This window comes from Anopheles merus, chromosome 2R (assembly GCF_017562075.2).
Source record: "Anopheles merus strain MAF chromosome 2R, AmerM5.1, whole genome shotgun sequence".
NCBI lineage: Eukaryota > Metazoa > Arthropoda > Insecta > Diptera > Culicidae > Anopheles > Anopheles merus.
The window spans coordinates 52,098,897-52,124,023 of NC_054082.1; the positions used below are offsets into that span (position 1 = coordinate 52,098,897).

At 44.8% G+C, this 25,127-nt stretch overlaps 5 protein-coding genes across 11 annotated transcripts in view; 3 read left to right on the forward strand and 2 right to left on the reverse strand.

Annotated features, from left to right (window-relative positions):
• Nucleotides 1–34: 34 nt before the first annotated feature.
• Nucleotides 35–1,555, reverse strand: LOC121588481 (mitochondrial chaperone BCS1). Its single transcript, XM_041906481.1, has one exon. The coding sequence runs from the start codon at nucleotides 1,380–1,382 to the stop codon at nucleotides 108–110; it is 1,275 nt and encodes a 424-aa protein (XP_041762415.1). The 5' UTR covers nucleotides 1,383–1,555; the 3' UTR covers nucleotides 35–107.
• Nucleotides 1,556–1,619: 64 nt separating this feature from the next.
• LOC121588482 (O-glucosyltransferase rumi homolog) lies at nucleotides 1,620–3,305 on the forward strand. 2 transcript variants are annotated; one of them, XM_041906483.1, is made up of 3 exons: nucleotides 1,620–1,686; nucleotides 1,750–1,931; nucleotides 2,006–3,305. In XM_041906483.1, exons 2-3 carry the CDS (start codon nucleotides 1,790–1,792, stop codon nucleotides 3,061–3,063), a joined length of 1,200 nt encoding a protein of 399 aa, XP_041762417.1. In that variant the 5' UTR covers nucleotides 1,620–1,686; nucleotides 1,750–1,789; the 3' UTR covers nucleotides 3,064–3,305. The 2 variants fall into 2 exon arrangements, with proteins under 2 accessions (XP_041762417.1, XP_041762416.1); XM_041906482.1 differs by having other exon boundaries at nucleotides 1,622–1,931.
• Nucleotides 3,306–4,407: 1,102 nt separating this feature from the next.
• Nucleotides 4,408–9,991, forward strand: LOC121589016 (UDP-glucuronic acid decarboxylase 1). Its single transcript, XM_041907572.1, has 5 exons — nucleotides 4,408–4,650; nucleotides 5,446–5,948; nucleotides 8,053–8,640; nucleotides 8,742–9,008; nucleotides 9,083–9,991. Exons 1-5 carry the CDS (start codon nucleotides 4,590–4,592, stop codon nucleotides 9,203–9,205), a joined length of 1,542 nt encoding a protein of 513 aa, XP_041763506.1. The 5' UTR covers nucleotides 4,408–4,589; the 3' UTR covers nucleotides 9,206–9,991.
• A 636-nt stretch (nucleotides 9,992–10,627) lies between these two features.
• Nucleotides 10,628–25,127, forward strand: part of LOC121589014 (zinc finger protein 436-like) — a 29,968-nt gene continuing 15,468 nt past the window's right edge. Inside the window, exons 1-5 of the mRNA XM_041907565.1 lie at nucleotides 10,628–10,871; nucleotides 10,945–11,240; nucleotides 11,324–11,620; nucleotides 11,688–12,476; nucleotides 12,566–12,954. Of these exons, the coding sequence (XP_041763499.1) occupies nucleotides 10,628–10,871; nucleotides 10,945–11,240; nucleotides 11,324–11,620; nucleotides 11,688–12,476; nucleotides 12,566–12,880 (1,941 nt within the window). The 3' untranslated portion in view covers nucleotides 12,881–12,954. The remainder of the gene's footprint in view (nucleotides 10,872–10,944; nucleotides 11,241–11,323; nucleotides 11,621–11,687; nucleotides 12,477–12,565; nucleotides 12,955–25,127) is intronic.
• On the reverse strand, nucleotides 13,015–25,022 carry LOC121589012 (hexosaminidase D). Of its 6 annotated transcripts, XM_041907560.1 has the most exons (5): nucleotides 24,713–25,022; nucleotides 24,430–24,642; nucleotides 15,492–15,915; nucleotides 13,549–15,137; nucleotides 13,015–13,476 (listed from the first exon to the last, which is right to left on the reverse strand). In XM_041907560.1, the coding sequence occupies exons 3-5, from the start codon at nucleotides 15,853–15,855 to the stop codon at nucleotides 13,312–13,314; spliced, it is 2,118 nt and encodes a 705-aa protein (XP_041763494.1). In that variant the 5' UTR covers nucleotides 15,856–15,915; nucleotides 24,430–24,642; nucleotides 24,713–25,022; the 3' UTR covers nucleotides 13,015–13,311. The 6 variants fall into 6 exon arrangements, with proteins under 6 accessions (XP_041763494.1, XP_041763493.1, XP_041763496.1 ...); XM_041907559.1 differs by lacking the exons at nucleotides 24,430–24,642; nucleotides 24,713–25,022 and adding an exon at nucleotides 19,577–20,256; XM_041907562.1 differs by lacking the exons at nucleotides 24,430–24,642; nucleotides 24,713–25,022 and adding an exon at nucleotides 19,577–20,255 and having other exon boundaries at nucleotides 15,579–15,915.

Here is a 25,127-nt window from a genome sequence, read left to right on the forward strand (position 1 = left end):
GGAAAGAAATGTGCTTGACGCAAACGCATGACCGTTGGCAAAGATGTGCAATTGCAGTTTTATTAACGGTAAAGTTAGAACCTATTTAATGCCCAGCCCCCGTCTGCTTACGTGCTGTCCCATATTTGTTGCACATTATCGAGCACGGTTTGCTGATCGGACATTTTGTGCACCATGAAGTAGCCCTGGATCTGTGCCGGGCTTACGTTGCGCCCGTCGGCCGCTACACGCTCCGCAAAGATGCGAGCATTTGCCTCCGCGTCCGTGCCGGTGTAGAAGCGGCGGAACATTTGTTCGAGCTGGTGGCGTGAACAGTGACCCACGTATTCCTTAACATCGACTCTGCCGGGCCGTATGAGTGCTGGATCGAGCCGCTCGAGGTAGTTGGTCGTCATGAAGACGATGCGTGCCTCGGTGGATGCAACACCGTCGAGGCAGTTTAGCAGCCCGCTAAAGGTGACACGGTTCAGCCCTTCGTAGGCGGCCTTCTGCTGCAGCGTGTCCTGACGCGATACGAACGCCGCATCGATGTCCTCAAGCAGTATGATCGACTGCTGAGGTGCCACGTTCATCAAGTGATTTAATCGATCGTCGGTCAGGCCTCGTTCGGACAGGTTTAGCAGACAGATGCCGAACTCGATTTCGCCGGCCAGTGCGGTGATGAAGCTGGATTTGCCGCAACCGGGCGGCCCGTGCAGCAGATATCCTCGCCGGTAAGGTATTCCACGGTCCGAGTACCATTGCGGATTTTTGATAAACTCCCGGCAGTCGCGCAATATGCGCTCGGAAACACCTTCGTCAAGCACCACCGAACCGATGGGACGTCGCTTGCGCGGATGTCCGAAGGGTCGCCATTCCGAGCCCATCGCCGTGTACATGATCGTCTTCCCTTCCGTGTTTTTCAGCGCCAGTTGTCGGGCCTCCTCCAGAATTTTAAAGTACAAATTCTTATCCCTACCGAATGCGGTCAGCTGTACCGTTTCCCAGGGCACGCCCATGTGCAGGTCGAGCGTGTGCTGCTCCCGGGCACGGTCCACCTTTATCCAGGTGCCGCCGTACCGCATGATGTGCGTACCGACGGAGGGTATAAAGTCGTACCGCGTTTTAATGTGTCCCGTGTCGCGCTGCTCAAAGGACGTCTCCACGCTGAGATGCTGCGTTTGTCGTGCTCCCTTCTGTGTGATCCACTGCAGCAGCCACTGGTACGATTTGTCTCGGCACGGTACCTCGAGCGTAATCATGTAGTGCCGCCGGAACAAAATCATTGCTCCCTGCATCCCTTTACGTAACATTGCTGCTCCGGCACCGACCCCGAACAAACCGAAGCCGGCCCCGAAATAGGGATTCTCCGAAAGCGCACCAATGTACTCCGCTATCGTCATCCTGTCTGCCGTTGCCCGTCGTTAGTGCGAAACCATGTACAAATTCTCGTTTGTAGAGTAAAAATGTAAATTTAACACGGATGCTTGACACCGTTTCGGTCCATGCCACACTTGCACTCTTCTGCACGCAGCTGTGTTCGATAAACGTCAGAATCACCGGATCACAACAAACCGGCTGATAAATAAGCAAGCGGAGTTTAAAAAAATAAAGAAAAAGCCGCTTCCCGCTGTCAACAGATTCACTGACAGTTGCAGAAGGTCAGTACGTAAACATCAACAATCTCGCTAGGATTACGCACTTTCAGTATGTAGTAAAATTTTAGCCTAATTTAAAGATCTGCAACGAGTATCTCTCTGCACGCAATAGCTCAAGACTGCCAGGTTAAGTTCCAGCAACGAATAGAAACATGCATTTTATTAAAGGCATCGTGATATGTTTAAGTCTCAGCGTGATCCAAAGCAACACCTCCGACGAAGGAATGTGTATGGCCAAGGAGCAATGCACGGATCCGGAAGAAAGTACATCTGGCCGAAGCCTTTACTCGGCAGGTATAGTGTGCGGGAGCTTATCGCTCAATTTGCATTTGTTTCTGTAGCTACCTTCGCTTCTCTTTTATCCGTAGATTACAACAAATATTTCAACGCAATCGAAACAGCCCTGGCAGGTTACGTTGCCTGCAACAGTACCAATTGCAACTGCCATGCGGACGTGCTGAAGGCGGACCTGAAACCGTTCAAAGCACACGGCATCACAAAGGAAATGATAAATCGAGCCAAACAGTACGGAACCCACTATCAGGTGATCGGCCATAAGCTGTACCGGCAACGGGAATGCATGTTTCCGGCCCGATGTTCCGGCGTGGAGCACTTCGTAAGGCCACTGTTGCCGCTCCTGCCCGACATGGATTTGATCGTGAACTGCCGCGACTGGCCCCAGATCCATCGACACTGGAGCAAGGAAAAGATCCCCGTACTTTCGTTTAGCAAGACGGCCGAATATCTCGACATAATGTATCCGGCATGGGCGTTTTGGGAAGGTGGCCCGGCTATTGCGCTCTATCCGACCGGCCTCGGACGGTGGGATCTGCATCGGCAAACCATTACGAAAGCCAGTGCGGAGTGGGAAGCGAAGAAACCGAAAGCTTTCTTCCGCGGGTCGCGCACATCGGATGAGCGTGACCCGCTGGTGCTACTCTCCCGCGCACAACCATCGCTCGTCGATGCGCAGTACACGAAAAATCAAGCCTGGAAATCACCACAGGATACACTGAACGCGGAACCAGCCCGAGAAGTGACGCTGGAGGAGCACTGCCGCTATCGTTTTCTGTTCAACTTTCGCGGTGTAGCGGCTAGCTTTCGATTTAAACACCTGTTCCTGTGCCGTTCGCTCGTATTTCACGTGGGCGATGAGTGGCAAGAGTTTTTCTATCCCTCGCTCAAACCATGGGTACACTACGTGCCCGTCCCGGTTCGCAGCACCCCGGAGGAGCTGGAAGCTTTGATAAAGTTCTTTCAAGAGCACGATCAGTTGGCGCGTGCCATTGCCGAGAGAGGATATGAGCACATTTGGAACCATCTGCGCATGGCGGATGTAGAGTGTTACTGGAAGAAGCTGCTAAAGCGATACGGCAAGTTGATACGCTATACAGTAGAGCGCGATTCCACTTTAATTGAAGTGTGAAGCGACATGATCAAAAACGAATGAACGGTATTATTTTTGTGGCGATTTGCTGCAGGTAACAAGCAGACACTCTTTGACAAAGTCTGTACACGCAGTAGATGTAATTCAACGCAAGATTTCATTTGATTTGCTCCCCCAGCGGTTCGAAAGGAGAGCGAAGAAGCATTATGAATCAATACTTTCAAATAAATTAATGTAACAAGGGTTGCATGGCCAAACATTCCTAACCGCGCAATGAATGAATGCTTACATCAGATGTATTACTTCTTTGTGGCCGTTCATTGAGAAATTTACTGCTGCATTTTTACTGATCCACAGAGAGATATTTGGTCGTGATCCCTCAATTAATGTTTGAGTGAAATGGTGCACGTCACACGTGAACGGCTGCGTTTACGATAGTCTCTAACGCACCGGTAGCGATTACATGAAAGTATTAGACAGTTATATAAAACATTTCTAAAACACGGTATGAAGAGAAGATAGGTAGGTATGAGGTAAAATGTTTTATTTATGTTCCATCTTTTCATTTGTATTTGTATCAATTGTGTTGAGCAGATCTCCTGTTCGCGAATAATGCCTTTTAGGATGATATCGGCTACAGTCTTGTTTGCACCGCCCGTGTCTAACCTTCAAAAAGTATGTATGCAAATGTTTGGTTGCATTGAAAACTTTGCTGGCTTCATATCACATTTCGAACCCACCATCATGTCTAGGTGTTTCGAAAAACTGCTAAAAACTAGTTTTACCGGCGGCGCTTTTGTGAGCAAACTTGGCGGGTTCGCCTCAAACAAAAAAAATGAGCCACTTTGAATCCCAAAACCGGTATCATTACGAAATGAGCTTGCTTTCTGGGACAATGTTGGCTGACTCAGTGACCGACAGATTGAAACATGCAAATATGCATTTTTGAAAGGACCTTGGTTGAATGGTTACCATTTTTTAGCAAAAAGATGACTCGGATCATTTTAAATAAGCAGGCACTTTCTTTAGTACAAAGAGGAAGTTGAGCTGTTTTTTTTTTTGCAACACGACGCTGTATGTTGTTAAAATAAACCACCCTTTACTGTCGCCAGAAACCGTTTTACAAATAAAGTGTAAATTACACCATGGAGTTTACATCCGAGACCGTATAAATTACATCTAATACGCTTGCCACCTCACCCCACCCACGCCCCTCCCCATACTTTTCTTGTAACTTTTTCGTGAGCTTTCTGGCGTGTGTAAATGACGCTTCAGTAGGGTTAGCGTGTTGAGCACGAATGACAGCTGATCTCTGTGTTTGTTGTTGCATCTCGCTCTGCCACGTTGGTGTAAACGGCATAAAAACACATTCGCCATTGCGGTTGCTCTTGCTGTGTGTGGTCGGACGGCACCACTACACCACTACCAGCGCACAGGCGCGTAGCTTTCCTCCCCTGACACTAGGTGGAAAGTGACAAAATAAACATGTCAAAACAGCGCTAGACTGCCTGTGCTGCGGGCGGTGGAGTTTTTGGTCGAATTTTTCGCTTAACCACCGAGTGATCATGGTGTTTTCGAAGAGAAAGATGAAGCAGTTCCTAGCGTTCGGAGTGACGATCGTGCTCGGTAGGTGTTTTGTAAAGGGAAACCGGTGTTGTTCCGGTGGCTCGGTGTACATTCGCGTTCGATCTGCGTTCCTTTCCCGCATCGTATTTTGATTGATGTTATGTTAAGAGCCACGACTAGGCGTTTCGTGTTGCAAACTGTTCAAATAAGCAACACTTTTCAACATATAACGTTGCCTTCGTCAAATCAAAAACAGAATATACGGTGCAGTGACAATAGTTTGTGATTCCCTAGTATGTTAACCCGTGCGTGAGGCAAGACACGGCTTCAGAGGACTTGCACAGAACTACTATCCAAGAACATTGATTATCTTTTTTGTAAACATTTACTGCGCTGTAGCTAATTTAATGTGACGGTAGTGTATAACTGAAATCGCCTATTCTGGCCAACAGTCGTGCCAGATATATGGAATCTCTGTGGGTGTGAGAGTCCTCCGCCTGCTGCAACATCTACTTCTAGTGAAAGTGTGCGATTGCGTTGCCGTTACCATGGTGCTATTTAGGATAAGGGTTCACGCTATGCTCAAGTATGCTGACACAGCCACACTTCGGTCATTGTTTACATTTCGTCAACAGCAAACATTACACATTACACAGCTGGCTGTATCGTGCATTTTGTGTGTGCAATACAGCGTAACATATATATGTACATATTGCTTGGAAGAATTCTTCTTATTAGCATTTTTTTTGTCGGGATACTTAGTTTTAACCCCTTGCCCACCTTAAACACATTATGATGGTTCTTTTCCCATTCCATTCTGGTTCTATTTCCGCCGCCCAACTGTTTCCTGTGCAGTGATTTGTTTGTACAAATCATGGGGCAGCCCAACAAACGGGGTATCACACTACGCTTACGATGACGGTGATAGTAATGTCATCGGAGGAGAAGATAACGCAGCTATCGAACAGGATCACCGCCGCGTTGGTCCATCGCCCGAACGGTTGGTGTTGTCTGTGGCCGATCGAAGCGGCCAGAAGCGACAGCCGAACGATGATGCTGTCGGTCGACCAGGACCGCTCGATGATGTTGAGCTAGTGCTGGCGCAAAGCAAACCCCAACGGCCGCCCCTACGCAAAGGAGCTTTTGTAGCAGACAGTGCACAAAAACGGCACCATGTACCTTCGCTCAACGATCTCGATCCGGATGATCTCGATCGCGAATCTCGACTGAATGAGCTACACGAGGCGAAGCGACAGATACTGGAGCTGGAACGGAAGATACAGGAGCTGGAGGGTCGGATACCGCGCAAATATCCCGATGTAACCTTTTTAAACTACAAAAATCGCAAACGGATACTGGTAAGTGTGTAAGCGAGCATATCATGAGCACATTTACATGTACGGTTACAGGTAAAACATACTCAATTAACATTAAAACAATAACAGAGTTAATGATCTAAATATCCAAAGAGACGTTTTCTAAAGCTATTAACATTTTACTGTACAACCCTTGATATAGTCGAGAGGTCTTAAGTGACAATACGGGCTTTCTTTTCTTTGCTTTAACACTGAACAATCAATCTTTCAAACAATTGCTTAGAGCTTGGCCAACGGTGCGTTTTCATTGGCTGGGCACTGTTAACTCTTGTGACAATATTTGCCGAAATGTGATGGAACTGTCTACGTGATTGGTGTCCAACACTTTAAAGCACACTTGGGCTGAACCGGGGCAAGGATCGAGTACGGACAGGCTGAGCAAACTTATGCGCCACTTTAGACGAAGCGGATAGCGATCAGTAGGAGCGGAGGTGCGTGCCACGTAAAGAGAGTTTTGACACACTCAATGGACCAGTCTAAAATCCACATATGATGCCACCGTAAATGGGTGGACGGACCGATTATGCAACGATACCCAGTAATCATTTAAGCATAATTTGTGCTTCCATGCTGGAAGGCATGTAAAGCAAAGTAAACTCCCGTTCGGTGTGTGTGAGTGTGTACAAAACAATCGTCATGTTACTGATGGTTTCACACCCGCCGGTCGTATCTTTGTCATTAGCTCACATAAGCTCTTATGGCAACACGCACACCTTTTAGTGTTGACTGAGATGGAGCGAAGACATGGGCGAACTCCTCTCGGAACTGTCGTGTCGCTTTCGGGGCTAGTTTTTATCGCACTCATCTTTTTGGCACGTAACATGAGTGCTCTATTTTACTGTACACGTGTTAAACAGTTCCTTTCCTATCGTCTTTTCGTCATCGATCGGGGTTGATCGAAAAGTCTGTTTCAACCGACATACGTACGTTTCGACTTGTCCAGGTCTCAAACATAAACATTGGCTTGCAGTTTTGTTCAGCGATCTCATATATATCAAGGTTGAAGGCATTATTAACTTTTACGAGAATGTTGCCATTTGTGGCTTAGTTGCGCGTACCTTCTAGAGCCCACCTGCTGGTTACTGCTGGTGACCTGGACGAGTAGTTAAAGCAACGTTTAATTAAAAAAAGGCACTGTTAAAAGCTATGGTACTGTCTTTGGGTATGTTTGTAGCATAAATCTGGAACGTCTTTTTTGTCATAGTCAGCAAAATATTGCTGCAACTGTGTACTTTCAGAACGCCCTTGACCTTGCTCACATTCAAACACATACACGGACAAACCTTGCATGAAACGTAAAAATACAGCTGCTCAAACAACTGATGTTACCGATACTTTGCTTTATTTTGATTTCCATTTTATCTCATAATGTGTACTGCTTCAAAAACGTCATTGAACACGAGTTTTGTGCTGGAAATTCGTAAAACTTTGCCCAGTTCTGGAGAAGGATAATTCTTTACAAATGGATTATTGCGGAACAACATTTTCATACAAATAACCGTACACCAAAACATAAAAAGAACCTACTGCCCAAAAAATTGATCACTGTGGCGTTATATTCTAAATATTATGCTACGAAACCGGTCACATAAATTGACAGAATTTCTCAAAAATTCGTTGATAATGCAGTAATATGAAAATCTAATTTATAGCGTGTCATATAAAAAAAAACTTGAAACGATGTTATAAAGCACTTAATATGTCTGCAACAAATGACCTTCTTCGTCGAATGCTGCAAACTATTGCGACATCGTGTGCTCAGCCGATTATGCTGTTTTGGACGGTGGTTTATTAATTTCAATAAAATTCGTATATTTTATGACGAATCGATTGATAGTGGACACATCTTTTACATATTCAACAGCAACTATGATGGACCACGTTCCTCTCCTCATCAAAATGAGTATGATGTCACAAAGCCATTGTACAGTTATGTTTGGCAAGGTTAATGTCAATCGTGTGTTGACCGTGCCGTATGGCAATGAAGGAGAAATTTATTGTACATTCGATCCACGCACAAACGCTCACACACTTTCTTCCCTATCTCTCCCCTATTGCTGCTTTTGATCGCTCTCACTTTCTTTAGATAACGGGAGGAGCCGGTTTCGTTGGATCTCACCTGGTGGACTATCTTATGATGCAAGGTCACGAAGTGATCGTGGCGGACAACTTCTTCACCGGCCGGAAGCGCAACGTCGAGCACTGGCTGGGACATGAAAATTTCGAGCTGATTCATCACGACATCGTAAATCCACTGTTCATCGAGGTGGACGAAATCTATCATCTGGCCAGCCCCGCCAGCCCCCCACACTACATGTACAATCCGGTCAAGACGATCAAAACCAACACGCTGGGTACGATCAATGTGCTCGGTTTGGCGAAGCGTGTCGGCGCCAAGGTACTGATCGCGAGCACGTCCGAAGTGTACGGCGATCCCGATGTGCATCCACAGCCCGAAACGTACTGGGGTCATGTCAATCCGATCGGACCACGCGCCTGCTACGATGAGGGCAAACGCGTGTCGGAAACGCTGAGCTACGCCTATGCCAAGCAGGAGAAAGTGAACGTTCGCGTGGCGCGAATCTTCAACACCTACGGACCGCGGATGCACATGAATGATGGGCGCGTCGTGTCTAATTTTATCATCCAAGCGCTACAAAACCAGTCCATCACGGTAGGTTTCTTGTTGGTCCCACAAATCTGATGAGTTGGTGGTTTCGGTGCGGTAAAATTAATTTTTGTTGCTGTTTTGTATTCAACTGACGTAACTTGCAGATCTACGGTAGCGGCCGGCAGACACGATCGTTCCAGTACGTCTCGGATCTGGTTGATGGTCTGGTATCGCTGATGGCATCCAATTACACGCAACCCGTGAACTTGGGCAACCCAGTCGAACGTACGATACAGGACTTTGCCGAAATTATTCGAGACTTGGTAGGCTGCAAGAGTAAAATAATCGAGCTGCCTGCCGTCGAGGATGATCCGCAGCGCCGGAAACCGGACATCTCGAGGGCTAAGAAATACATCAACTGGGAGCCAAGGGTAAGTGAATGGCGTAAATACGGAAGGGAAGGATAACTTTTCATGGTCGTTTTTTTATTCCTGCACGGTTATAGGTACCGCTACAAGAAGGACTAATGAAAACGATAGACTACTTCCGTAAGGAGCTGGCCCGCTCAAATCACTCACAGCGAAACATCTTTGTCCCTGAGACGACCGAGTTCCGCAGCTTGTTATGATATCGGGGATAGTGGTGTGATACGGTTTAGTGAGCGAGATTAGACAAATGGGATTTAATTTCATCGGCACGTGTGTTGTGCGCGCACTCTGATAAATCCTTCAAAAAAAAAAGGGTGTATGCGGAAGAACTTTGTAGATACGAATTGATGGCGAATGTCGCATGGCACGATGCAGTAGTGCAGCAATATGAGAGTATCAGCTATTAATGCTAGGTGTGTGTGCAAAAGCGAAGAAATTACTTGTCTCTGAAAGAGTGGAATATTTCATTCTCCAAAATTGAAGCTGTCTTTAACATTTACTATGAATGTAGTACAATACAAAAATCATGCCTTAAGTCCTGCATAATTTTAAAATATCTGCGCAATCATGGCATGGGAGGCTCAAATTAGGCGATAAGATCTTAGTTGGTGTTTAAATACTGTTTTCATTATTCAGACAACACGGCTGAAGCGATTTGCAAAACAGGGTCAATTACCACACGTGCAATAGTTTGAAATAACGCAATGAAGAACGAACCAATGACGCAAAAAGGTAATTGGGACACATAAACAAATGTTTCATATCTATGGTTTAGTTGCACGGGACTGCCTTCACCGTCTGGAGAGTGAAATGTGAACTCTATTAGTGATTGTTATTCTCTTTTGTTATGTAAATACCTTCTAGTCTGGTTTTAGTATAGCATACAGTAAGGATTGTGTTTGATATGTGTTTTTGTTTCGGGAAAGCTAGATAAGAACGCTGAGAATCTAATAAATATGTAATAAAATATGTCACAAAAGTGTACTACATCAGCATACGGTCTCATTAATTATAAGCTAATATCACATAAGAAAAACAAGGAACTATTTATCTCGCTCTCCAACACAACGGACAATATTGGTAGGCATGAAAAATCAATTTCAAATATAAAGCTAACATGAAAATTGAATAAGGAAGAATTGAGCTTTGCTGCGATTTTAAGCATGTCGCTGCACAGCCAAAGGAGATCATCCTTAAAAATAACGGTACATTTAAATACACGCAGGGTTGTAGTTACCTTGTGGCAACACTGTCAGTTGGCCTTTCGCCCCTCTGCACAATGGTCGATGCAGAGCATAATTTAAAATTTATTTATTTGTTTTATACATTTAAGTGTAGTAAAACAATTAATGCTTGTCGGTTGCAGGATTGGATTCTAATGTTTTAGTAAATATTTAAAGCCAATTAGATTCGCTCTATGTCATTAAAATTTGTTACAACATCCGCCAGTTGACGTCCCTACAATGTAAACAAACAAACGGGATCCTGCGTTGGTCTGGTTGTGCTGCTATTTAGTTTAGAATTCACAAAAATACCAACAGCTGTTTAGTGAAGTGCAAAACGCTACCTTGTCGGCCGCCAAACAAGTTCCCAGAGCCGGCTAATCGTATGGAGCGTCGAGAATGAACAACGTTTTATGCAGATTATGCTTAATGAAGTGTGAAGAATTGTTCGGAATGTACATCACCTCACCGAGCGGGGTGCAGCGCAGTCTGTCGAAAATCATACGAGAATGCGTCTCCATCGAGGTATCCGAGTTGGAGCCAAGCTTTGTCTCCAAATTCATATGCAACGGGTGCGTCTACAAGCTGGAACAGTTTTACGCCTTTCGGCAGCAGAGTCTCAAGTGTCAGGAGTATTACAATGGTAACGTAGTTTTGCTACCAAATATCTACGCAATAGCGTTAACTTACTTTTTCTCTTCTCTGGTCGCCTACAGGACTGCTGCAATATTATCAGCAGTCGATCCCTTGCTCCAGTAAAGCTACGTTAGACGCTACGGCAGTAGTAGTGCAGATGCCGGAATCCGTCGATAGCGTATTCGAAAGCCATCAACAGATTCAACCGGATCAGTCGATCCATTCGAGCAACGAGCTGGCCGACATAAACTTTTCCGCAAATGAGTTTATGATGGATGAGTCGGAAAAGAATCAGCTCAGCAAGGATTACGACGATATCATTCGTAGCTTGCAGAAGGATGACCTCGATTTTACGACCAACGACGATGAGCTCGTGGTTAGTTTGCAACCATCCCTTTGGGATGAAGGTCCACCATGTACAGAACATTGATTGATACCCTTTCACTTTCACAATTTCAGATAAAACATGAATTAGAAATCTCAATACCGACAAATGGAGCAAGAATACTCAAAAACGACTTACTACAGCAGGAATGCACAAACTATTTGCAAGCTCACGATGCTGTTCCGATGAATGTGGCACAAGCAACGGAACCGAATGAAAGCTGTTTCAATGCGTACACTACAATGGCGGTACCGTGTGGTGAGGATATTATTAATAGCGGCAGAACACTGCCGGTGGAACAGGAGGATGACTTAAGTTATGACGATTTTGTTGGCATTCCAACAACAACGCTAGAAGATCATCAAGAAATGGTAATGAGATCGCTTAGCAACCCATCTTGTGCCATCATTTTTGCTTACCACAGTACGCTTTTTTCAGTCATTGTCCGAAGCGCATGTACAGGAAATAATCGCGGACGTCTATAATGCCACAGCAGAGAAGCAGTTACAATCGGCAGAAGAACTTCCATCTCCGCAACAAATCTCCGGCGATGTACAGTGTAGTGAAATTTCGGGCCTTCAACCTAGCGATTCCTATTTCTCAATGGTTGACTTTGACGAGTCGGACGCAGCGGGCGTTGCCACCAGCAGCACCACCACTGTGAACGAGGCAAAAGATTTGCCAAACGATAAAACGTGCGAGATTTGCTTTAAGACGTTCCGCACCCGCCAGAAGCTGACGGTGCACAGAAATACGCACCTACGGCTGGCACCGTTCAAGTGTACGTTCGAAGGATGCGCCAAAGCGTTCAAATCACGCATCGGGCTCGATGAGCATGTGGCTCGGCACACAAACAGCTTCGAATATACGTGCGACATCTGCTCGAAAGGTTTCCAGCACCGCAGCTACCTTTCCGCTCACCGACGGGCGCACAACACGGAGCGAAACTTCCAGTGTGGACTGTGTGGGCAATCGTTCAAGGCGAAGCAAGCGCTACTAGATCACAAAAATCGACATCTCGGCGTGAAACCGTTCGCTTGTGAGCTGTGCGACAAGCAGTACACGAAGAACTCGCTGCTGCAGTCGCATATTAAGCAACATCATGGCAAGCTGGATGAAGCGATAACGCGCTATCCTTGCTCGGAGTGCGGGAAACAGTTCACTTCCAAAAGTTATCTCAACGTGCACATGCGAATACATCGAAATGAGCGACCGTTCGTTTGTGAGGTAAGTGTTTGTCGAGTACAAACTAGCGACCTAAGCATATGGTGCGCGTACATACTTCTACTTCTACGTCACTCGCTTTATACTTGCAGGTCTGTAATAAGGGTCACATTACGCGGAAAGATCTTGCCGTGCACATGCTGAGCCACACGGGCGAGAAACCCCATACGTGCGAGTTTTGCGGCAAAGCCTACGCACGACGCAATGCCTTAGACTGGCATCGCCGGTCACATACTAAGGAACGTCCTTACATCTGTGATATCTGTGGTCAAACGTTTTCGCAGCCAACACCGTTACAGGTTCACCGGAAGCTACACGATACAGCAGATCGTAAAAAGCAGTTGCCCATCGAGGAACAACAACAACAACAGTTGGCCACCGATGCAGCACAAGATCAAACCCGATAGTGATCGGTGGTGTGGTAAATAAACACGTGTCAGCAGGAGCCATCAGTTCAGTATACACACATCTACAGTAAACGGTGAGTGGTTATTGTGGGTTATTTCGGAATATTGAGAAAAGAAGGCCACCGCCATACGTTTCCTGTTTCTATTTCGAGCTTCTTAAAGCTACACTTTCATCTACACACTATCCCAAAATGTCTATTAACTAAATCACTTATCTCTTAACTAGCGCACACACATACACTCTTTCTCTGTCAGTCTTGTTGGGTGAGAAATCTGTTGGGTTGACTTTAGCACCCAACTTTTGTGGAGAAAGAGATGAATCGTATACAAAAACAGGCCCGAAACTACGAACCGAGAGTGCTGGGTTAAAATTTTGTGCTTTATCCTTAATTCGATCATCAATGGAGGGAGATTTTAACATACTCGGCTAGCTAGGTTTTCTCGTCGATTCCAAGCACTTCAAATGGCTTCAGATAGGGTAGCGGACGCTGTGGCCAGACGCGTCGTTTCTTCAGTCCCTCACCGGCACGTTCCAACCGCTTTAGCTCCTCTAGCATTGGAAAAATTCGCTGCTCTATGAATTCACCATAGGTCCACTGGGGGAAAAAAGGAAAAAGAATGTGTTTCCATCAATTTAATCGAATAGTTGATCACATCTGTTGACTTACGTGATCGTACACCTCCGTCAGTGTGGAGGCAGCTGTTCGTGCAAGGTTCGAGACGGCGTTGAGCAGGCGGTAGTTCTCGCCAAGCAAATCGTCGACCCGTGCTGCGCTGCTGAAATTGTGCCGAATATTATAGTCCGTCAGCCATCCGCGCCTCTGCCGGATCGCATCGGTGTACTCCTCGGTTTCGGTCGTTAGTGTCGCCAGGCGTAGTATGAACCGGTAAATCATGCTGCCAGGAAACATGCAGCGCGAAAACATCACCATCATCGAGTCCCTGTGCAGCTCCAACCAGGCATGATGCTCCCCCGTCGGCTCCGGGCACGTTAGGCTGCTGAGTATTGGGTTGGTGCGTGCGCTCACGTCAAAGTATCCTTTCGCCGCTGTCGAAAGGCAGATCGCTAGGCTGGGCAGGGCCGCCGGAAGCAGCTCGCAAAGAACGGCAAAGTGATCGTACCGCTGCCAACCGGTCAAGGCAAGTCCCTGCAGTCCGTGACTGAACCGATTGCCTTCGCCCTGCATCACTGCCAGCCATCGGAGTGTATTCTCCAGATGGCGTCTGATCGGTGGCATCAGCAATCCCTCGCCATGGGCTCCTTTGAAGGCGGACGCAGCCCAGGCCGTACGGAATACTGCTGCGTACTTCTCCCACGTGTTCGACTGTACAAACTTGTAGATGTCTTCCGCATACACCCAGATCATCGGCTCGACCAGTTTTCCAATGCCGGAGGCTTGCAGTGCATCAAGCGCCATATGTCGCAGCATATCGTCCCAGACGATGACGCGCAGGTGGGGCCATCGACGGCGCACGATCGTGGCCACGTTGTACACGTGATCGAGAAACAGTTGATCCTTCAGCCGATGGCGGCAGCGTGGACACTCAGCCAACCGGTAAACCTCGTCGCAGCCGATGTGAATGTGGGTTAGCTTCGGGGTCAATCGTTCGATATCTTCTTTGTGCAGTAGATTTCCATTCTCGGCCGGCATATGGTACTCGATGACTTGCGTCAACAGTTCCTCCACGAACGCCATCGAAGCGTTGTAGCTCGGGCAAAGGGCTTGCGGCGAATCCTCTGTCTCACGCAGGTGGGCAAACTCTTTAAGCTTCAGCGCGTACTCGAGATGGCCAAAGGTTTGCACCAGCGGGATGACGGTGAGACCCAGTGCGAACGCGCTTTTGAGCAGCTCCAATATCTCGTCCCTGTTGTACGCATTCCGTGCTGCCAGCGGTAGCAACGAGCCACCGTAAGGAAACATGTCTTCGTACTCTAGCAGAATTCCCGTCGCACCAAGCGTTTTCAGAATCGGCATCAGTCGTCGCAGGTAGGACACTTTCGGTGGCGCTCCCTTCAGATCGAAATGCACCAACCGTTGGGCCGGTGGAGGTCTTCCGCCTGGGCCTAGGCCGGCAATCACCGGGACGCCCATTCGTTTCAGCTCGTGCTCGTAATGGCTCTGTCGCTCGGCGGCCATGCGCATTTCGTCCGAGATGTGACGTGATGGTTGCCCTTTGCCACTTGGTTGTTGATTGATCTGTTTCGCTTCATCCGTTCGATCCTGCATAATTGCATCCCAATCGTTAGTGTGGCGAACTTTAATAAAAGAAATATATTATCATAAATCGAATTATGAAGAAAGTACTACAAGTAGAACAGTTAGACGTGTTAAAGAAATGAGGCCTTTGATTTGAAACCAACATGTTACTGGAATGATTCATAACGAGCAACGATAGAAATTAGTTGAAGTTCATATTAAGGAAATTAGTTGAATACCTCATAGTAATTATTATAAAATTATTAAATACAATTGTAAGCATGACACTACAAGTCCTACAACCGTTCGCAATAATCCACAGTTGGGGAATGCCCGGTGAATTGGCTCTGAATATCTACCTAAACTGTCTAGCGACTGATTAGTATCGTTTAGCCGGTTTTTTGTGAACATACCCTTTGCGGATCGCAATCCACCCGGTGTCGGTTTAACAAACTTAACGCCTCCCTCCTCGCCCTCAAGCTGAACCGATCCTTGCTCACCGTGTGCTGCACCATGTGGTTCCACTCCATTACTGCCACCGTCCAGGGCAGGGTCGTGTCGCTCGTGGAAACCCAATCGCTGCAGCAGACTCTCGTGCCGACCGCCGTGTGCGCTGCCGAGCATCAGCTCTCTTACCGACACGATCTTACCACCGTCCTCGGTAATGTGTGTAGTGTACAGGAAGCCCCAAAACCACAGCGCCAGCAGGAAAAGCAGTGAAGCGCCGAGAAAGAAAAGTTTGCGCCGCCAGCAAACTATCAGCAGGCGGGAATGCATTGCGGGCGTGTTTTGTTGGTTGTAGGTGATGACTGGGAGGAGCTGGTTGATTTTTAAAATCTGAAATAGATTGTTCGGCGGGGTTATCGAGATCAATAAAATCATTGATTCGATGGGGGATTTAGAAGTGAATTATAAAATTACTTCAAAAGTGTCGAAATTGGAAAAGCGACAAAAGATGTAATATCCTATCATAATGCGTATCAAGAACTCCTTTTCTTTAAAATAAAGGGCTAGAATGGAAGAACAAATTGCCAATTGAAATCATGGATACGGGGAGCTTTTAGGAAATCAATCGTATTAGTGGTTGTTATGCAAAACAAAAAGATATTATCACGTTATACATCGTGAAATATGAGTAGTTATCCTAGGTCATCTTTAGTGTCTCATGTAATGTTTGCCTCTAATGAGCATCACAACCTTCATAATGGTAGGAATATTTTTCTCATTTTTATGAGATAAATTAGATTTCAAATAGATTTGATAGACATATAAGGAACAGCGGACCATCAGGCAACACAGATTTCAATTTCAGTCAATTTATTGTCTATAGACAGACTGGAAGATCATAATTGATTATTGTAAGTAATCATTTCCAGACACAATAGCTCATAGCCCTCTCATATGATGAGGCGGATCAACATATTGTGGAATGTTCGCGATCCACGTTAGGTAGCTGTGTCAAACTCATTTCATCAGAGGGCCGCAAGTACAGATTTTCAATGATTCGCGGGCCGCAAAGTTGAGAAAAAAAATATACCTCAATATTTATATAAAATATTGTTTAAAATCATCATTGTTTAACAAATTGACTTTTTTTACTCCTGGCTACAAATCTGGAATCGTTTCAAATCTGGAATCGTTCTTCTGGAATTCTTATTATAGCTTATCGTTATTATCCCACTTTTTCACTGAGGTAGGGGAAATCTAGCGGCCTGTTGCGAATCTTTTTATAAGCAATCCGAGCTGGATGAATAACAAAAATATTTGCCTGTAATTTTTTGACAGTTCAAGAGAAAATTGTAATAAATTGTGTTCAAACATTAGTTTTCGCTAATTTCCAAGTCTCGAATGTTCTGGTGGTATATTCATTTCTTATAACAAGAATCCGTCGTTTATGAATAATTTTGTTAAATTACGATAATTTTATCCGACGCAGGTTCGTGGTGTGAGCCCAAAAAGATTGGCAAATATATTTTTTGACACTTGAAGGGAAATGATTCGCGAATTAAGCAAAGGGCTGTGTGAGCTAACCTATTAATTAGCTATGTATTACAGGACTTCGGCATCTCATTTATTTTAATCCTTAATTAAAATCTTTTTATCTTAAGCGTAATCAATTCATTTTGGTTTTGATTTTTGGGGAGGTTGCAAAGTACAATAATTCGTCCTGTAGAATGGGAGATGCAAATCTGGACGGCTCTATAGGCTTCGGACGCAACGAACAAAACTGTTGGTTTCGTTGTTCCAACTGTTGGAACACTAGTTGTTGCAAAGTTTCCAAGTGGGTGTATCTTGCTATTTTCATTCCTATTTTGTTTCTAGACAGTTGACGCAAATCTGTTTTTCCATATAGAATGTGCAATCGAGTCTGTACAAAATTATGCTAATATTCAGAATTTAATCGAAACATAAAACGAATGAGTTTGCATTCGATTTAATGTTTCTTAAGGGTCTCGGTTGTTCTGTACGTACGTGTAAAATAAGTTTGTTAGATGTTATGGGAACATTAATGTTAATTTAGAAAAATATAGCGACACAATGATTGTCCTGCTCTGGAAAATTGAAAACACTTCGACAAATAGTAATAACAGATTTTTGGTTTGCAGTGCTTTCAGCACTTCTCAAAATATTCTCGCGGGCCGCATTCATTATCGACGCGGGCCGCCAGTTTGACATACCTGACGTTAGGCATGCCAAAGTATTACATCGAAACCCCATCGTGTTCGATGGAGTAACCATTCATTTTCCATAATAGAACTCTTTTGGTTGTGTTTGATGTGTGTATGAATTGGTTAATTCTTTTAAGTGTTATTCCATGCCAACACTTGTCCAAGATTTGTAGCATTGAATCAACATTTGAGTTAAAAAATATTTGCGTTAGGTGCGTCATTCTTATTCTTCTTCTGGCACAACAGACCGTTGTCGGTTAAGGACTGCCTCCTGTACTACAAGTGAACTTGCTTATTGATTTACCCATATCTGGATAGTCATAAGTCCTACGTATGGGGGGGGGGGGCACGGTCCATTTGGGGCTTAAACCCATGACGGACATGTTGTTAAGTCGTACGACTTGATGACTGTACCACGAACCCGCCTCTAGTGCGTCATTACAAAACCATTTATGGCGATCGTCTCAGGGTATGAGCTAAATATCGTTTTTTGATTTACCTCTTGGCCACGACTATCATTCGACTATCACAATTTTAAGTCCATCTTCTTAAGACAAACGAATTACCTTACAAACACTGTACACCAGCAAAAGATTGAAAACAAACATAATTTCTACGAAACAGCAAAACGCAGGTTCATCCACATCAACACGCAACAGTTATTTCCCCCCTATTATCGTATCGTCTCTCATCATGCATTCCCATAATTTGTTGCATTCCGCGTCGTGGCCAAAAAAAAGCTCCAAACATTTTCGCAACAAGATTCAAGATTCAGCTCGAATCGCGTATCCAAAACCCGCTCCCGCAAAACGTGTGCCAAAAAGTCGGACCAGTATTTTCAGTAGCGCAGCCCGAGCGCAGTACGAGAGACTGTGGCATGCCGCCAGTTACCGTAAAAGGCTGGCGCAGGCGAATGTGTTTATTGAGTATTTGAAAAAATATGTGAATTTGTCGGTATTGAAGCCCCGCTAGTGGAGATATTGGTAAAAGCAGGGTAAAGAAGGGGGTCTTTCGAGGGCCATTGGAACAGTGCGCTTGTGACCGAGGACAATGATCATTAGATGGAGGTCGCGAACATGGCAAAGAACCGGAAAAAGGACAGCAAAACATCAAAGGGTCTTGTTTTTTTATGGGATTGGGATGGAGGGCATGTACGGGTGGTTCGCTGGAGTGGTACTTCTGAAAGCCGGGAAGCATGATTCCTCGACGCGCGGAAGAATTTGTGGCGGAATGCATTTGAACACACGGGGAAACATGATTCTTGAAAAAGTTTCGCTTGGTATTTCTGAAATGTGTCTCCTTCAGGGGCTAGTGTTTCTGTTGGTACACACACACATACACACGTTGGAGCGTCCTGAGGAAAACGGGAAGCAGGCGACAGTAAGAGATTCATTCGTGAATGGTTCGTGGTTAGAGTGGCAATTAACTGCTTCTACTGTCCTTCGCGCGAGAAGCACATTAGCTTTGAATCTTTGGGTCCCTTTTGTAGGGTTTGATTTTACAGCATACTTCATTAATCCGATGGTTAAAACCTCTACCCCTTAAAAGTTGAACAACATACTTCGTCGATTAAATTCAATCTCTCCATTCTGTGAGCTATCTGCATGATTTAGTAAACAGCATTGGGAGGCCATACTAATGAAAAGCAGGATGAATGATTAATCAAGCGTTTTTGCATCCTTGGGTGGTGTGGCGTGGCGGGCACACCAGAACAGAGTAAACCCTGGAAACACTACAGTGACTGTTTTTTTTATGCCGAACAGTAAAAGATTAAATGCTCTGCTTTATCTGTAAAACTAACCACCGGAGCAAATATTCCCTTTTCTTACCTATTTCACGATGAATCTCACAACTGAGCGCTTCACTCTTTTTCACTTTCGTTTCGACACGATGGTTTTATTGATAAATTAGCATCACAGTTCCCTTTTAGTTGGAAATCAATTGTAATACCACAGCCACCATCACACAAATCATCTGGCTCACGTTTTCCACGTTGATTTGTTTTGCATCTATTCCTTCGCCCAAGCAAACAAACACTGCACAATGAGGAAAATGCTTCACCACGAGCCGCGATACTACTTGTCACCAGCCGGACAAATGCACTTACACAGGGGCCAAACCTCCGATTAAACGTTCTCCATTTTGCTGCAAATTTCCCAGCAGCAATAAACACACAACCACCAATGTTAACCAATGTTATCCGGCTGGTGGTCAATGTTATCCGGCCCAGCAGCAGCCACAGAGTGAACACGTCCTGTCGGTCGGTATCGAGTTTTAAAGAATTTTGCGTCCCCCTTGTCACTTGACCGGCGACGACAAAAGCCCTTTCCAGTTACAGCATCTTCATCCTCCTGCTCCGCAAAACGTTAGGTGCCAATCCGTGTCCGCGCGAAGGCTGCTCCCGTGGTTGTCAGCAGCGGTGGCACCTTTCGGTTTTGTTTTGTTGTGCCCGATTGGTGAGAAAGTGCTTCAGTGCGCCGAATCGGGCGTCTGCACGTCGGAATAACACGACGGAAGCGTTACACACTGTCTGGACGCGCGCGCTTGGTGGCAAAAACGGGCTGATGCTACTGCCTTGTTGACGCTCCTAGAACGGGGGAAACGCTTGTCGATGGCATAAACCGGCTTTTTTTCGTCTGTGAGCTGGAATAAGTTCGATTTTGTTTTCGTACCCTAATGAAAGCTTTATGGAATAGGATAACACCTTTACGTGTAAATGTATGTACTACTTTGTTAAAACCATGCGCCGTTGAAAGTGTGAATTGAGTAATTGTTGAGTTGAAAGTAATTGTTGCCTGTTTTTTTTTTAATTTTTGAGAATTTTGTTAATGACACGAGAAACCATTTCTCGTGGAAAATGCTTTAGGTATAAAAATTGCTTCCATTCGCACAATAAACGAAATCGATAAAAAAAAACTTAAGGTAGCGTGAAGTAATGAGAAAATTTCTTCAATTTATCTTCTTTTATTATATGTAAGTAATTCCATTGATGCAAATTTTGTTTCAGTGTGTTTCAAGTTCCAATAATCTGGTTGCGTATTTTCATATCTTAAGTTGTTTATCCACCTGTTTTGTTTTAATTTTTCTTTCCTTTCCTTTACCTTGTTATAACTTATTTATCGTTGTTGTTACTTATATGCACTTGGTGCATCATTTGTGTCGTTCTAATATTACCACCTATATACAAAAAACTCTCATCAACAATTAACACGTCCGTTATGTTGTGTAATGGCTCTTCTACTACCTTAGGAAACAAAATATGCCACTCATTTTAAAAAGTTTTTTTATTTGTCCCTTTAAAAAGAGTTATTTTTTCTTTGAGTTATCACCATGATGTATTATTTGAAAGCCAATATGCCAAATCCAGGTTGAAATAACTGAGGAAACTCCTAGCAAGCATGTGGTTCAACATACTACCATGCGACCTTAATTATGTTATGCGATTTCACGGTTTGAATAGAATATTGTAGTTATTTACAGCTTGAAAAACTATTCAAATTAGTCGTCATATTAAGAGTTTATTATTTGTGTGTCACAAATTTCAATATGGTCTTCCTCTTCTATTCATCGTAACGTCCTACGCGGACATGCCCAGAACAGGATTTTGAGACTCAATCAGTATCGCAGCCAGATAGTATAGAGCCGGGTCAATGGTATTTTTCATAACATAGGTCACATAGGTTCCTACTAGTGATCGGTAAAGTTGGCAAAACTCTGGAGTCGACTCCGATTCGATTCCGAAAATTTCGGAACCGACTCCGGAATGTAGGTCCACTCAGCAATATCCGGAGTCGTTCGAAGTCGTCCGGAGTTATCCGGAGTCATTAGAAGTCGTTCGGAGTCCGAGACGTCCAGAGTCGTTCGGAGTCGTTCGGAGTTGTTTGGAGTTGTTCGGAGTTGTTTAGAGTCGTTCGGAGTCGTATGAAGTCGTTGGGAGTCGTTTCGAGTCGTTCGGAGTTGGAGACGACTCCGAATGACTCCTAATGACTCCAGATGACTCTGGACGACGCCGGACAACTCCGGACGACTTCGGACGACTCCGGGCGGCTCCGGGCGACTCCAACTCCCTGCGGATCTAGTGGTTCCATTTTGCCGGAGTCGAAATCGGACTATCAATAGTCGGAGACGGATCGGAGTCGTAGGTGCGCTCCAGATAGCACATCACTAGTTCGTACAACAGTTCGTGCGCATAGTGTCAGTGGTTGACATAGTATGGCTCACTCTCGCTATCAGAGTGCGCCTTTTGATAACAAAAGAGTTGGTCAGTAGTGCATAATATGATTCTTTTATGAATTATTGGCGGACAACTACGTGCGTGTAGGCATGTGTTTCAGTTCTACCTTCGATTTTGATCAATTCCTCCTCAGTTTTCGCAACACAATTGTTGGAGTAGAGCTTTCGCATTCTGTTGGTCCAGAAATATTCGTTGGAACACAGCTGGATGATGTTTGATCGGTTACATTGTTCCTAGTACATTTTCACTGTTGGTCGGTTGCATTGACCTCCCGGCCAAGCGATCGCAGTGTTGTTTGCCACTTTACCCTCGGTCTTCATTTTCAGCATCCTTTGGAGCTTTTTGTCGCTCAGTGTCGTCGGCCATTCGGAACCAGGCTTTATTTCGAAGTTCTGATTGTTGTCTAATAGTGCCAAGTTGTTGTAAATTTTGGATCGGACTTACCCGACATCCACAAACAGCCACACGATCTTCGTTTTCGTGATGGTGTGGTTTCTTTGACCGCACAAAGTTCTGAACGAAGTTGCTTTACTTTTTTGGCTATCACGGTTAGACTTCGACTGATAAATCCATTAAACATCGAAAAATGCTTTCATTTTTTCTAATGCAAACGTCAACACAAAGCTTTGATTTCAATTAGTAAAATTTGTATTTGAAAAAAGTATTATACTCCAACCTGGGCTCCAACGTAAGTCTTCGCGATCAGTCTCAAGGATTTGCTCCAGCTGTGTCGATATCCTGCAACTGCGCCGTGATTTGCGAGCAGCGTGTTAACGAACAAGGCAAACATTTACCCTGACGCTAATACAACATCCCGATGGGATGAATGGATTCTTTTGATGACTTTCCCCCGTTTAAATACGCCCGTTGTTTGCATAGCCCCATTTGAATGAGCAGGCAAAAAGGCTGTGTGAAACATTTCACGTTTCCCATGTACCAGATCTAGCTCGTGCAGATGTGCAGATTCTCGGGCTGATTGCAATGAATGCAAATTTAATTGCCAATACGGTTGATGAAGTCACCTTACGTTGGCCAATGTTACGGTAGGCATACAGACACGTTTTCCATTTTCCGGGCACTTTTTTGTGTGCTTGTGTAGAGCATGTAAAACGCTGTACCCTAGCACGCTGAGCTGAGTCCCAACTAAAAGCTCTCGCTCGGTCAACTTTTCTAGGTGGAAAACTCTGATAAACTTGCTCGTACGAGAAGAACAACAAAAAACCCAATTCATTTAACCGTCGATACGTGCACTGAAAAATACAGGACGATGTATGGGTTGCATTTGGTGCAACTACTTTTACAGTTTTATCGAACTAGAAATCCTGAGTTTATTTCCCACCCCCGTGTTTCCGCTTCCTCGTGGGTTGATTATTTTTTGCACCTGGTTGTATGCAAAAATAAATCCTTGAGCGTAAAGAAGAAAAAAAATCGCACAACATGTGAATGTATGGGAATTTGAACAGGTGCAATAAAACAGCTCATTAATTGCGTGTTTCCGAGCGGCAATAATCGTTAACGTTCGCAAAGGTATTGCCTGTTTTTAGACGGCTCGTTTAATGAAGGGTGGCAAATGCGCCGTAGCCGTCGTCATGTATTTGCAACGAGCTTGTGGTATGAAAAGCTTTGTTAAGCACCACAGCGATAATTAAAAGTAATTGAAAAATGTTTTGTTTTATTGCATCGGAAAAGTATGTTCATACAATTTGAAGTTCTGGCAATGTGAAGCGACAAATCCAAATCATTAATAGTATAAAAGAATGTAAATAATTGGTTTATAATTTTTAGGGGCATATCCCGCACAACGTGAATTCGATAAACACGAATTGAAAATATCACACACGTTTTAACAACTATATTTCTTGAACAGTTCTGTAAGATGAGTAATAGCAAATCAAGTTCCTGATTTAATTTTTCACTCAATTGTATTAATTTGAGTTGAAAAAATATTGTGATTGGATTGAATTAGACAACTGGTATCCAATTCCACAGAATACAGCGTCTACGAATTTTCAACACCAATCGTGCTATATAAACTAAAATTAACCAGCAGAAAGTTATTTGATGATTTTTTATTCTTCTATCCAGAAAAGTGGTTCCATACTGGGGCATTCACGTAATGCAACAATTTAACCGCATTTGGTGGTGTATGTCTGTATACTTCAGAGTCAGAACGGCATACAAATGTGTCGTTATTTGGATCGAATCTTTATTTGATCAAGTCACGCTTACCCCTTAATTACAAACAATCGTTATACTGTTTCCTTAAACGAACCATATCGCCGACACATCTCTTAGATATGGAAGACTTGTACGCTTTAGAGCGTCTAGTAGCAACTGAGTAAGCAACACCACTGTCTTTATAGTAATAAGTATGAAGAGCTTTTTTAAATTTGTCTGCATAACTTTATGATAATAATCCGCATAAAATGTGATGGCGATTCCACCTACCTGTAGAACACGTTTCTAAGCCGGTCCATGATGCTCCATTCAGCCCTGTTGCTTTGTGTCCCGTTTGTCACCATCCGTCGATGGCGATGAATCGACAAAGCGTACCACATTGCCGTGCTGGCCTTGCAGATTGCTTCCGGACGAGTCGGTTGTATCCGTGCTGGAGCAACAGTCGGGCGTAAGCCCCACGGAGGCCAGCTTTAGATGTGGAGACTGAGAAAGCACCCAACAACGGGCGGCTGCTAAAACCGATGATAATGATGCTACACGCCCAACAACTTACCCATCGTTCCAAATCGCAAAACTGTATTGTGTAGGTGGCACCACCTCCGGACGGTAGTAGGGAGTGAAACTTTCTCAACTGTAAACCACGCTGCGACACGAACAGTACGGCGACGGATCGAGACACGAAATGTTCTTCCACGTCTGGCGAGGGTTCCCGAGCTGGCCCAGGTACACTGTCCGATGCCATCGTGGCAAAGTGTGATCAACCACTGGTTGTCTGGTGCTCCGGTTGTTGTCGATGGTCCTTTTTGGTCACGGCACACTATACACTACACAACGACACTAACGTGTGTTCCGAGGGCAAAAAGGCATGGCAAACTGTGTCGTCTAGGTAATTTGCCCGATGACAACATATACGGCTCACTAGGGACTTGCGTGATGGCAGTCAGTTTAAAAAATATCATTCATGCATC